The sequence below is a fragment of the Fundulus heteroclitus genome, chromosome 5, assembly GCF_011125445.2.
Source record: "Fundulus heteroclitus isolate FHET01 chromosome 5, MU-UCD_Fhet_4.1, whole genome shotgun sequence".
In the NCBI taxonomy this organism is placed as follows: domain Eukaryota; kingdom Metazoa; phylum Chordata; class Actinopteri; order Cyprinodontiformes; family Fundulidae; genus Fundulus; species Fundulus heteroclitus.
The window spans coordinates 10,851,046-10,865,802 of record NC_046365.1 but is presented as its reverse complement, the minus strand read 5'-3'; the positions used below and the strand labels follow the sequence as shown (position 1 = coordinate 10,865,802).

The window sequence follows — 14,757 nt, the reverse complement described above, 5'->3', positions numbered from 1 at the left end:
AGGACCTACATATCATTCCATTTCATACAAGTAGCTGAGATACAGAGAAGAGAACTATACACAAAATATAAGACAATTATTAATATTTGCTGAAGGAGCATTGGTGAAAATGTTGCAGAGGTCCTCATAGATTTTATGATTTACATTTGATTTGATAGGCATATTTAATCAGATTATTTCTGTTCATGTTAAAATAGTCTTTAAAAACAAGGGTTATGTTTGGAGAAAAACATAGCCTTGCTACATCTGTGACCCTGTCCAAAGGGAAACATCAGAAAATTGTTCAATTCATAGAACACGTTGTATCTGTCACAAGAGTTGGAATTTTACAACCGGATGCCCATCAAGCCACTTCTGACTCAGCATGCCGCGCGGCTTTCAGTACAGACCCATAATCACATCTTAAGTCGACAGCTTAAATGATGTTGCTAGTGGGTCTCTCAGTATGCGCAATGAAACCCCTGTGGATGGTCCGGTATGTGGCATTTTATCAGCCACTACGGCTATACATCACCCATGTACGCGCTGAACTCTGATGGGTTGTTCAAAAAATCTCCAGGGCGATTTCTGGTTGCAAAAGTCTTTATACCCTGTGAACTATTTCACCTTTGGTCATTTTATAATCACAGCTTTTGATGTTTTTTTTAGTGGGATTGTATGTGACCAACACAAAGAGGCCCATAATTGTGATATAGAAAGACAAAATACATAGTTTTCCCTTTTTTCCCCACAAATAAGAACTTCACTTTGTGACGTTTATATCTATTCATCTCTCTTAGCTCTGACATCCTGAAATCAAATCCAGGGCAACCAAACGCAACCATGAGTTCCACAGTTTGTAAAGATAGTTCACAGATGTGTACGTAATTCAATCTCAGTAAATCCAGCTGTTCTCTGAAGGCCTTAAAGCAGCGGTTCCCAAACGTTTTTAGCCGCGCACCCCCTTCTCTGTCTCGAAAAGGTTATGCTCCCCCAATCTTCAAAAAAATATGCAACAAGCTTTTTTATAGCCATATTAAAGACGGCATGTTTAATCATGCTCAAACGACCAGAACACATATTATTATTTTTTAAACCCATCGGTGGCTCAGCCTGGAGCGAGAGAAAGCAAGAGACACTCAGATCAGTCAAACCTCCACAGACAACCTGAAACGTCTCTGAAGCAGAGACCATCCAGGTGGATTCACGGACTAAACACGCTCATGGCAACACACCCCAGTTCCCCGCAGCCCCCACCACCGGTTGCCGTTTTCGCTGTTCCAGTCACAATACGTGCTTAAACTGCATCTTTAAAATGAACCACACCTGTCTGAATCATGCTATCCAATGAAAAGTACGACAGCTCCGTGCGAGAACTTAGTCAAGAAACCGTGTCTACCACCAATTTTCCCAGCAGCAGCAGCGGTGGCGGCAGCGGTGTGACCATGACATGCGCATCAGTGCTGGTAGCGGTTCAGAGTCATGGCACCATGAGCAGCGCTGTTTGTAGGTGTTGCGCGATCGATACAGAGACCGAGTCACTCAATTTAATCTTGTAAATTTTAGGCCCGATTTAAAATTTTCCTCTACTGACGTAAACGACGTGAAATGAGAAGAGATATTTTCTGATTTTCTTCTCTGTAATTCTCTGGTCTGTTGCTTCCGATTCATCACTCACTCTTGGTTCCTCTCCTCCATCATCATTAACTTTGACCTTAGATGTCACACATGACAGTTTCCCCGATTTCAGCCCATAGAGCATATTTGCAAGAATCATTGAAGTAGAGGCCACAAGCTAGGTGTGTATATACAGCACAATGTGTAGAAGAAGATAACTTCTATATTTCATCTTAAAATTAAACGTAGAAGAAGATTTCATCTCTAAACAAATACATTTTTGTGTGCATACATTTTTATTTATTTATTAAATTTACAGTTTTTGATTTCAATTTTTACAAAGGAAATGTTTATTTACACGTCTTTATGATGTGGGGAAAAAAAACTGTCAGACCGCCATTGCATTTTTTATCTCGCGCACCCCCTAGCGGCAGCACTTTGGGAATCCCTGCCTTAAAGGATTTCAAGAGAACACTAGAGAACAAACAGCATCATGAAGACCAAGGGTCAGGGATACATCTATGGAGAAGTTTAAAGCACGCTAGGTTAGAAAAAGATACTGTATATCCTAAGCTTTGAATATGTCATGGAGTGCTGTGCGATCCATTATTCGAAAATGAAAATTCAAAGGAACAACTGCAAACCTACCAAAATATTGGCATTAACCCAAACTGTTTTGCCAACCAAGGAGAAAATGTATCAGAAAAGCAAGTAAGAGGGACATGGAAGCTCTGATAGAGCTGCAGAGATGTACAGCAAAGGTGGAAGAAACTATTGACAGGACAACTTTGACTTGTGCACTCCACAAATCTGGCCTTTGTGGAATATCGGTTAAAAGAGAGCCTTCTTTTAAATAAAGGCAAAAGAAGTCCTCCTAAGAGTTTACCACAGTCCATGTCGGGAACACAGCAGACGCAGGAAACAGGAAGAAGGTACTCTGGTCAAATGAGACGAATGCATGGAGAATGCATTCCTTCCCAGGATGCCTGCTAACACTGAAAGCAATGATTTACTTTAGTCTCTGAAAGATGTCCAAACAAAAGTGTTTTTTTTCCCCTTAAAACTACCTGTGTTATAGATTTTTCTCATAATTAATTTTGGATTTATGGAGAGATCAGATTAATTTTTTTTTTATCATATCAATGCACAAAGCTGAAGAATAAAACCTCACACACTTTCAAATCAACACATTTTACAAATTAAAATGTTCTTAAATATTTTAGATGTAATACATGAAATTCATAAAATTAAATTAAAACCAAAAACATTCACATCAAAATGCTAATTGTAAGCATTTAATTTAGCAATTAATTGAGCAATGTGTTAAACTCAGCTTTATTGAGATTTTCACCAAAGGCAGGTTGCCTAAAGAAATATTATATTAACTTATTCGTAGGTAAGCCAGGTTATTTAACAAAGGACTAATGAGATGTTGGAAATCAATAAAAAAACACAGTAATCTCTTGTGAGTTATAACATGTAAATTATACAGTATGAGTCTCAGAGACAGAAGTTGTTACGATTATGAACTCAAGACCAAATGTTGTTTATTTACTGATCTTTACAACAATTTATGGTCTCACTGAATACAAATAATTGTATTAGATAACTTTTTCTAGAATTGCTGATAAAGTTTATTCTGAATACACCAAAAAAAAAAAAAAAAAAACGAAAAACTTTTGCCTGAATAATTCTAAATGTGTTTTTACCCAACCCTGCTCTCAGGATAACCTACGTTCCAGCTCATCGCGTGGATGAGCACCGAACCCGTCTGGGTTTGCCCCCTCTGGCATCCATCTCGACAGACAGTCCATCTTCTTCGCCCACCCTTCCTGCTCCGTCTCCTGAGCCGGCACCGGGCCCAGCCAGATCCTCTAGTCCCACGGCTTCACCGGCACTCAGATTGTCTGCCTCCGTCAAGTACAAAACAGCAGCTCCAGATCCGCCCACAGTCAGGGCCGTTTCATTCAAAGCCTTTAAAGGCCCAGCAGTAGTGCCCACCATCACCCCGGCCTCAGACACAAGGTAATGTGAGACATGCAGAGATCTCAGCCTTTTACTCAGGGTCATCCGATCCTTACCAAAGCTCCAGAGGACAGCAGCAGAGCCAGAAGATTTTTATATGATCAGAATGACCCTCCTTCAGTCACCATCAGCGCCTTCGACACCTAGCAGCTAAATGATTTGATTTTTATAGTCCATTTTTTTTTCTACCCACACACGATTTTCTACAGTGAAAGTGTAACTGACCATGTGAGTCTCTTCTGCAAATCAGCGCTGTAATGTCTCAGTGATTTCCGTTTTTTTTACCTCCGAGCTAGTTCTAACGAAAGGCACGTTTAGTCCGTTTCTGTAACAGCTGCTTTATAAACGTGCAGCTGAAGCCTCAGCAATATAATCCTGTTTTTTTTTTTTTCAATAAGCTTGTAGTCACCTAAAAGATGTTTTTTTATATATCTTCAACCGTCACAGGGGAGAAAAGGTAATAGAGCCAACAAATAGTCACGCACATAGTAATTGTTTTTTATTCAGACTAACTCATAGTTTTCATCTAACATGTATGTTAATACACACTAAGGGGTAACTGGAGAACCTGAAATAGTCCCAAACCCAGAGAGATTTAATCCACAGACCTCCTCGCTGAAAGCAGTGGTTCAGATGAAAGCCTCCTGATCCTTTCCGTCCTACAGCAATCTGACGTGTCGCTGTAAAATACAAATGCGACATCATTAGTTGTTTTATTTAACAGGCTACCACCGTTAATGCAGTGTACAATGACAAACATCTTGCATGCACCGTGGCTCTTCCAACAGGAACATTAATGGAAAACGTGACCACGGCATAATTGACTCAATGCTCCCGCTTTAAAGTTATAGAGCTACCTAAGTGACATATTCATTGTTTGAAAAGTGCCAATATCTGTCACTTTAAATAACCGTATAGATGAGAAAACATTGCTTGCAGGTTAGAAACCGGCTTAGTGTTCCACTCGGCATTTCTTCCTTTTCCATTCTTCTCCCTCCGTTGAATCCCTGAGTTATATTTAGCTGTTCGCTTATGGATCTCAGCGCTGACTGTCAGCAAAAATGAAATGTTTCGCCTCTGTCTGTTTCTGTTTTCACTCCTCTCCGCGCTCCCCTTCCCAGTTACTCCCTGCAATCTTTTCCTCCTTCTTATCTTTCAATCACTTCTGTCTGTTCTTCTGTTACGCGCCTGCATCTGTCTTTCATCTCACCCTCAGTCATCTGCGTTCGCTTCCTCATTGTGCCTCTCCTCCCGGTCTGGTTTCCCGTCGTCTTCTCCCGGCCGCCCTCTCTCAGTCCTGCTGGAATCATTTGTTCTGCTTCTCTTCTGAGCATTAACTGGCTACAGCCTCCCGCTGTGCAGATAGCACTCCTATCACTCACATCCTTGGGCTTATTACAGCCGTGCACGGTTAAACATATTCATGAGAAAAAAAAAAAAAAAAAAAGTAGTCTTTCTCCCACATTCACACAAACACAGTGCATACACTGTCAACAGAGAGGCTGTATGCATTAGCACACGCCCACACGCACCTTAAGACACAACCTTGTTGTGACTGCGCTGGGAGAAAATAAATATTTTCAGGGCTATTTGCACTTTAATCAGTGTGTTTCTCTCCAAGCTCGACACTATGATTCACTATCAACCTTTGCGCCTTAAAAATAGTAAACAGAGATAGAACTGTTGGAGAATGTGATGTGCAAATGGATCCGCCGTCGATATCATCACGCTTTTGTTAAAATGGGTTAGAAGTTTGCGAAAACTATTACAAACAGGTGTTGTTGTTTTTTTTTTTACTCAGTTTTCCGGCAACGTAAACATTATAACACTAGTAATGCGATGACGATGAGGACGATGGTGATTAGAAGTAGTAGTGCTAGCAATAAGCTACTATTAGATCTTCTGCCGGATCTGTTTTTAAGTATGAAGTGGTCTTTAGAACGACAGTAAAAAGAGTAAAAGAGAGATGCAAAAGTCAGGAAAATTGTTTGATCGTTTATTTCTCCTGTTGTAACAATGGTAACGGCAGTGATTGTTGTGTTTTTTGGAGAGCCTGCGTGTTTACCGCTCAATGGTGCCAAATAGGGCACAAAATTGCGGGTTACAAGTTTGTGCTTTAAGCAGCACAGTTGAGTATGTGGGTAGCCAGTGGTATGGGCTCCACCATGGAGCTGACATTGAAAAAGTAAAAAAAGCAGCATTTCAGATGCTTAGTGAACATGCTGGAGGCTCTCGCTGTCGCAAAATGAAACATACAACACATTTGTGAATGGGAGCAGCATCTTTGGGAAGTCATCCGTTTTAAAATACAGTCCGTGTGTGCCAAGACAACAGATGATGAAACCGACGTTAAGGCAATGGCATAATTCATATGCAGATTTTTCTATGATGTCACGACCTTTTAGAGGTGGGAATCTTTAGTCTCTTCGCAATCCGACCCGATTGTGACGCAGAAGGCTGCGGCGCAACTGTAAGTCAATTCTTCCGTCTTCTCCGAGGCCCGGCGCAACAAGCTGCAGGCAGAATCTGAGCTCAACGCTGAGGACAACGCTCCTCCACATGATCAGGTTTTACACCAGTGGCGTTACACCAGTGCACACGGGCCTGAAGAGCGGTCAAAGCCGGGCTCCCGGCAACCCTATGAGAACGGAGACCAGCTGTGTGCAGTGCATCCAGACTGGCTGGGTAGGCATCCGCCAGCCCTATTGCCCTGCAGATCATCTAAAACCGCCTACGAGTCCTTACTGCTGACAGGGAGAGGAAACCATCTTCCTGCTGTGTTGTGTGCTTCAGACGCCCACTTTGCGGCCACTTCACAGCCTGTCTCCTGCATCCGTCAGTAGGAAACTTGGAACTGTGGAAGTTGCCCATCAATTTGGGGATGGCACAAGAACTTGCTTCAAATAATTGCTGTGACTTTGCTTTGCTAAACACCATTTTGAAGTGCCCAATTGGATGGGCCCTGTATGGATCAGTCACACCAACTGATCGCTGCTCCATGGTCTCAGGCGCCGCTAATCAGGTACCTAATTGTCAGCACCTGGGCTACCAGAAGCTCATAGCCAGAGTTCTCGGCTGCTCAATGCGAATGCATTTTTCTTACAAAGGTAAAATGACCAGATGTCTCAGATGGAAACCGGGGGATGGGCGCGCTCTGCTCTGCTACCTCAATAGTACCTCAATAGCTCTTGCTTTGCAAAACTATTTTTTTTTAAGTTATAAAACGCTGAAATAGGGGACGATTCCAGGAACAGCCTTTGCCAGGAACAGGTCGTCTGAAACAGGAACTGCCCCCGCTTCATTCTAACCCCCCCCCCCCCCCCACCCCTAAGTTTCAATAATAGCAACATGTCATTAAAACAGATATAAAAGACAGAAAACTAACCCCCTGTTTGCTGTATTAACCAAAAGAACTGTTAGTAGTTTTCACGCCCTGACATTCTGAGTAGTCCTTTTGTAGCTTTGCCCAAAGCTGCTCACCTCACGGAATCAGGAAGACAGCTAATAATTATATTATCGACAGAGGTACCGCTTGTTAGAGGTCACATTCTCTGCAAACTCTTAGCATTTCTGTTAAAACCTACACAGTTAACCTTTAATTTGGATGACACAAAACATTCTCCAGAACATCAAATTCTCTGATAATAAAAATGCGACAAAAAATGACTTGTTTTTCCACAATATTTGAAGGCTTTCCAGTCCGTTTCTCTTTATTTTTCCCTCGCCGTCTTTTCTCCTACCACCAGCTGGCAGATTCCGAAGTCTCTCCCAAGACCTCCAAATAACAAAGGGAAGGCAAAAGATGGAGACATTGTTCAGGAGGGCGGAGACAAAACAAACGAAGATTTAAGAGTAACAACGGCAGAAGTCAAAATGAAGGTTGATGGTAAAGCAGAAGACAATGAAGAGCTGTGTTCACATGCAGCCTGGTCTTGGGATCATCCTAAAAGGTTAGTAATTCCCATTGTGTTCAGTTTCACCCATTTGATGCTCTTAAACCCATTCCCGATGTACCCTTCATGGCTTTCTGTGTTAGAGAAGGTTTGCAGAATCCGAGAGGGCTCAAATTATGTTCACAGCGGTGTTAGAGCAGCACAGCAGATTTTTCATGCTCCATATTTCTAAGGTTTGCAGAAAGAAACTACTATCCTAGCTTGAGTTTATTGCATTTGTGCCACTAGGATAAATCACATAATATACCCAGCACACACACACATACACACACACACACACACACACGAAAAGCATCTTTTATGTGGCTTTCTTTGAGGAACAATATGTTTTTGTTTTGACTTAATCCTTGGAACATAATCCCCAGTGGTAAGCAGTAGATAGTGGGAAATGGAAACTTGGGGGGGGAAAAAAAGGGATCCCAATCGGATTATTTTTGTATTTGCATCTATTGCAGCGATGCATTGAGCACACCTCTAGTTTTTAGAAGGATCATCAGCTGCTCAGTGTCAGCCTCCCGCTCTGTGTTACAGCGTGCAGCTGACTCGAGCACCAAGCCAGTCCCTTGGCATCAGCATAACTGGAGGCAGAGGCATGGGCCGCAGACTGAGCAGCGGAGAGATGATGAGGGGTGTCTTCATCAAGCACATCAGCCCTGACAGCCCCGCGGCGCTTAATGGCATCCTCAGGGTTGGGGACAGGATACTGGAGGTTTGTGTGCATGCATGGCCCTGAACGTTGGACATTACCAGACTCAGAAAACAGAAACAAGAGGGCGCTTTTGAACGTTGGGCAAAGAAGGACTTGTGTTTGCCCCAGTAGGAAGCGAAATGCACAGCCCAGGTGTTGCACATGTAATAGACTGCGGTCTTATATTGCATTGGGAAATCTGCAAAATGTTCCAACCTGTTATATTTGTTAATGTTATGCAACACAGAACTGCATGGTAAAATGTAAAATTCCCCCGTTTATGCCCACTGTCTACCTTCTGTTGTTTGTTGGAATTGGTACAGAATATGAAAAGGTGCAAATAATGTAAATGAAGTTGATCAGATGTGGGAAGTCTTAAATATGATCAGGGAAAGACAGCCTTTTCTCTTCAACACGGGGAAAACAAGAGTACATGCTACTTAAAGGAGCCATACGGGAAATTTCACCTCTAGGTTTGCTGTTGAGCACTGTCTGTAGACCAAAACAAGAAGTGTGGCAAGCCATGCCTCTCTCTACCTCCAAAACCTAAGCACCACAAGTTATTCGTTCAATTTTTTAAAAAAAAATGTCAAAAATGTACTCTCCTCTCATAACAGTAACACCGGGCCCATTACTGGTCAAACTCCAACAGTTTACCCACGTGCCACGTGCCTGGAGGAGAAAACGAGCTCAGAGTCAAACTGGAGCTGCTTCTCCTCTCCAAATGTTCTTTACCTTGGAATAGATTTTAATCCTTGTTTTGTCTTTTTCCTTATCTCAAACTTCTTTGCCAAAGACCATTGTTTTTTTTTTTTTTTTTTTTTTTTTTTGTGGTAATAATGGGTCCTGATCATCTCCAGTAGAATGTAGCAGTAGCGTTTTATGGGCAGGTAGGGACTAAGCCCTGACTGGAAGCTATGCACATGCGGCCGGCCCGGCTTTGTAAACAAGAGACTGGAGAACAGCACAGATGTGGTGTATAACGTTAGACCGTAGTCCATCTAAAAAGATACCTTTAGTTATTCATAAAACTATTTTTTTAGTTATTACTATCGAAAATAAGAACATTTAGCTTACTGCTCCTTTAACTAAAGCAGAAATGTTGATCTTTAGAAGTCAGGAAATGTCGGCAAGAAAATAGCTAAACAGAGCAATAATAAAGAAAATGTAAAACAACTGGAACTGTGTCAAAAAGGACGGAGAAAGATAAGGTAATGCATTATGGGGTGCCAAAAACTGCAAAGGGAGCAAATCAGCCCTGCTATACATCTGGCTGAAGTGAAGTGATCAAATTCATGCTAGATCTAAACATAAAATAATATCAACCATCATCTCAGGGATAAGATGTGACCCCCTTGAGTGAGGCAGGATGTTGTTTGTAAAGCTGTTGATTTCAGAGCTACGTTGTTGACAAAAAGGATCCCAGGAGAACGGCCTGGTGTGTCTGAGATGACAGAATGGCTATTGTAAGTCGGATGAAAAAAAAATAAAAAAATCTTTCCATACAAATGCGATAAACAGAGTGGCTGCAGAATGCACAACATGTTGAGCCTTTAGGCGATAACAGCAGAAGAGCATGTCAGGTTCTACTCACATCAGAGGCAGCTGTGAGCACCGGAAGGCGGGAAAACGTGTCATTCTGTTGTATTATTGCTGAGCTGAGTGTACAACACTGGCAGAGGAAAAATAAAAGTGGTCAACAGTCAAGAAATGTGCTTTATCCTTTTTAAGGAAAAGTGTCCTTGAGGTAGCTGTTGCGATTCATTTATGTCAGCTCAAACAAAGCTGTCCTTAAACTTGATCAAAAATATTTTCTTTTCCTTTTAGCATCTTAAAGTAAAAAAAGAAAAAACTTTTTTTAAAACTAGGGATGGAGTGCACTCCACTCGTCCCTGACTGTCCATGCCAGCTAGTCCACCTCTGATTGGTTGATCAACTCTTACCTGACAAAAAACACTCAAGAGGTGAAATCCTTCTCTGAACTGGAGTCAGTGGACTCAACTCATGAATAGATAGAAAATGTCTTTATCACATATTTCCTCAAACTCCTTTGTTAACGGTCCTTTTTGTCAGCAGTGAATATTTCATTTCTTGGGCGAAAAGCTGTTTTAATTTTAGATTTTTCTCCACTTACTGTGAAAGAGCGCTTAGCTTAACATAGTAAGTATATTTAGGTTGGCTCCCTGTCACACTTGCAAACTGAACTGATCATAATCTAAAATTGGGACTATCACTTTTAAACAAAATTAAACTAGTTGTTTGCACTGATCAACACCATCCTGAGAAGCTTAAATAAATGCAAAAATGCTTAAATAGTCTTTAGGGACCGTTGAGTCCAACAGCAGTCCCTGAGCTGAAGTCCACGAACAGCACCCTAACATAGGTGCAGGGATGCTGCAGGGCGCAGCACGTTCATTCCTGCCGGTGGAGTAGCGCTCATCAAACAGCAAGCACAGTCTGAAAGCACATCCATTTCTTACAGGTACATGCACAATTGAATAAGAACACATAAGGAATATTTTCTCCAAATATGTTCGGTGCATATCAAAGAACACTGAAAAAGTACAACTTTGAAGGCCAAACTATGCACTTGGTCTGGTGTGCTAGGCTACTTGGAATGATGGGTTGATAAAAAAAACATTGCAGTATTTCAAAGACTATTATTAAGGTGTCTGGGGATGAGCAGGTATGCAGAAGTGGTGGGACGTGTGCGGTACTGATGAAAGTCAATTTCTTTGACTACCTGAGTGTCACATTGATGATTGCGGAGTCTTTGGAGTGGATTTACCTGTGTGTACTCAGAGCCAATTGACAGCTGACTGTTCTAAACAAATTTCTAAAACGACGAGCAAAGTAATTCTGAGTTTTCTAACCGCATGGTAATGAATCCAGGTGTGTGTCTTTTCTAGGCCAAGGTGAGTGGTGTGGACCTGAGAGACGCCAGCCACGAGCAAGCGGTGGAAGCCATCCGCAGGGCAGGAGACACCGTGGACCTTCTGGTTCAGTCCGGACTAGACAGAACTCAGGTACAGTTGCTCAGACACTTAGGAGTCACACTTGGCCTCGACGCAAGCATTACACAAAAGCTTCAGTGCACAGTGCTCCGACAAACGTGCATCGATATTTGTAACCTGAAAACATGATGTCCACTTGACAGAAACCATATTAAATAAAGGTATCTTTTACTGATAATGTAATCAAAGTTTCATTCAGGTCTCATGGTCATATTGGTTTTCACCTGGCTGCTCTGCGACTTGTATTTCTCCCTCAGCCTCCCAATCCCATCAATCATGAAAGACTATCTCCGGCACCACCGTCCAGCTCACACAGCAACAAGGTAAGACTGCTGCTCTGTGGGAACCTTCTCACTGAGGTTTGGAGATGTCAAATTATACTTTAGTGTTAAGTTTTATTCTTTTGGATATAATTATTTTTTTCTAATTAATAAAGAAACAAGTATTAAGATATCTTCAAAAAAAAAAAAGCTTCAACAGAAAAACACTGTTAGAAAAATTAGGAGTGGATATGTAAACTTTGCTGCATTCTTTAACCAAAACTTCAAAAAACACGAAACAAATGAGATGAGTATTTAGAATACTAACATAGTAAGATTCAAGTTAAATAAAAAAATGCAATATTATGGACATGATTCAGCAAGCAGACACGAATAAGGGATTGTGGAATGTTTTCACGGATTTAAATAATGTATCAGTCAACTCTGTGACCACAACAGGGCGACCCAAGAACTACTCACTTTCTTTGTCTAAAACAGTGCCACAAGATTTTGTTACAATCCTAGTGGAGATGCTGACAAAATATGGTGAGCTGTTACACTGCAGTGTCCTGGGGACAGAAATAAGACAAACTGAAGCTATCTATCTTCTTGCTCTTGTCCAAGCCTGCATTGGCAGTGCTGCACTGCTAGCTGCTGCAGGATATTAGCAAAGTATGAACTCAAATTGCCATAAAAGTTCATGTGTATGTTTCAAATCTTTTATTTGTACTGGTTTCATTTTGGCAAATATTAAACAGTGTGTTTAGGATTTGTTTTTTAGTATTTGTATAAGAAGTAAGCCTTTACTCCCAAATATCCCTTCATATGTGACATTCTAGAGTAAAAGAGAGAGCCAAAGATCACAAAGGACAAAATCCCCCAGGGTTGTTACAAGCAGATTTTGATGTCATGTATTGCATCTAATATTCTAGATTGTTATCATCCTTGTGTTTTATCAATATATGTTTTATACAGGGTTTTTTAGAATTTAAATTCGGAGATGGTGCTACAGAGTGCCCTGTTTCTTTGTAGCAAGGAGTTCTGGGTTTGAAACCTGGATCTCATTAGATTGATGTTGCATGTGTACATACATGGATTCTCCCCGGGTACTCCGGCTACCTGCCAAAGTCTAGAAATATGCAATGAGGTAGTATGTGTGCGTGTATGGTTGTTGGACCTGTCTGTCTTTTTGAGGCCCAGAGATGGGCTGGCGAGCTGTCCAGGGTGTAACCCACCTGTCACACAATGACTGCTGGACAGATTCCTGTGACCCATAAGCCGATGTAGGCAATACACTGCCAAAAGCAAACTAAAAATACATAAAGTTTTCTTGAAATTAGGGCATTTGTTCTTGATTTGAGCAGGTAAATAAGATTATTTGCCAATGAAATAACATTTTTGGACTTAAAATAGAAATTCCTCATCTCCATCATCTTTTTTCAAGTGCAGCATATATAATTGTCTGATTGTAGGGGTCAAAGTACTCATTCCTTTGTCAGATAATCTTATTTACCTGCTCATATCAAGGACACATTTTAAGAAAATTCCACTTTTTAGTTAATTTTTGTAGTGTAGGGGGATAGATGGAATGCTGAGACATTTATATGGTTTATTGTAGAAGACATACCCTCCATACACAAGAAACTCAGGTAAAGATAAGTCAAAACAACAAAAAACATTTTTATTTATTGCAGAAGATTAATCTGACAATGATCATTTTGTACAAAAAAGTCAATAACTTATTATTCAGAATTACTAATTATTTAATCAGTGATTTATGACTAACTATTTATGAGCTGTAAACATAGTATGACACAGAGGTACATTTCTTTAAAAAATCTAAATAGTAGATACAGCATGCTATTTGATTAAGGCAGATGTGTATATATGTCGGGAAATAGCTACAAAGTGATAAATTCCATCTAAACTTTCCTAAATCTACAAAAAAGAAAAATGCCGTTAAAAAACCCTCCAAAAAACGTTAGAGGCTGCCTAAAGGCAGTTTTGGAGGCATGCCTCTTGTGTGAGTATGGCAAAAATAAGTATTCAAAGTTTGCTAAACACTGTTGGGAGCTTAAGTCGAAGCATTTGGTTCAGTAAAACTGGACAAACATTGAGGTGTTTAGCAGCAAATACTTCAGGTGGTGCTGCTAGGAGAGGAAGGTGATGTGGAACTGGCATGTTGAAAATGACCTTTTGCCCTGTATGAGGTATGGTGGAAGAGCTGTGCTGCTTTGGACCTGTTTCTCATCCAAAAGCCCTGGAACAACATGAACACTTTAAATATCAGGATCTTTTAAATGAAAATCCTCCCCCAGTCATTTTATTGTTTCGGTGTGATTGTGATCTAAACTATTAGGTCATGTCAGCGAAGTAGTAGTTCATTAGACACAAAATCAACCTTCTACAGTAACCCAAAATCTGTAGAAGACCCTTTTTGATAAAATAAAAAGCATGAATTAGAAGGAACCCAGGATTGTGATCATTGAACCCTTTCTCTGTACAGTCCAACTTTATAAGTGAAGGCTAAGTGTTGCCCTACTGGCAAAATGGACCAATAAGTCTGGCACTATTTGATTCAAAATAATTTCTTAAAACTGACTCCCCACCACCCACTAATTATTAGTTCAAAGGTCACGTTTTTTTTAACATTTTCAATGTGAGAATCTGCAATTGAAACAACCAGATTCAATATAATAAATCGCTCTTGATCTTACCTTTATTTGCACATGAAATCGATGGAAGCAGGTTGCATTATTAATCAAGTCTTTTAAACTCCCCCAGTGCTCCCTAACCTTCACACTGTGGACACGGGGCGTTCTGTCTGGGCTGCTCGTTCAATGCCAAGTCAGTCCGTGCAGCTCCAAACCTTTTCAATGGTGTAGCTGATCTTTCATGTTTGCTGAGACTCCTTGGTAATTTTATCCTGTCACAGGATCCTGTGTTAGCTCAGACATTGTCACATTTTGAAAATGAAAGGCTTGGAAAGCAGGAAAAAGTGGCCTCTTGTAAGCGTAACCACACACCCGGTCTTTTCAGGCGTACCACTGCTGCTGAAAACAGCAGGTTACCTTTCTCCCACTTGTATGAAGCAGATCTTTCAGGAGAGGTCGGCCGTCCGCGCTCTAATACCTCCCGATTCGACTAAAAGTACAGTTTAGAAAAATGCTTTGGTGTAGAGATGCAATACTCCGTTTTGTTCGAAACACATTGTTACACTC

General features: G+C 40.9%; 1 protein-coding gene across 6 annotated transcripts in view; it reads left to right on the top strand.

Moving 5' to 3' along the window:
* si:dkey-92j12.5 (multiple PDZ domain protein) overlaps positions 1-14,757 on the top strand; it is a 78,328-nt gene that overhangs the window by 37,515 nt on the left and 26,056 nt on the right. For all 6 annotated transcript variants that reach the window (XM_036136871.1, XM_036136872.1, XM_036136870.1 and 3 more), the window contains exons 21-25: positions 3,322-3,621; positions 7,368-7,571; positions 8,106-8,283; positions 11,178-11,288; positions 11,534-11,599. In XM_036136871.1, the coding sequence (XP_035992764.1) occupies positions 3,322-3,621; positions 7,368-7,571; positions 8,106-8,283; positions 11,178-11,288; positions 11,534-11,599 (859 nt within the window). The remainder of the gene's footprint in view (positions 1-3,321; positions 3,622-7,367; positions 7,572-8,105; positions 8,284-11,177; positions 11,289-11,533; positions 11,600-14,757) is intronic.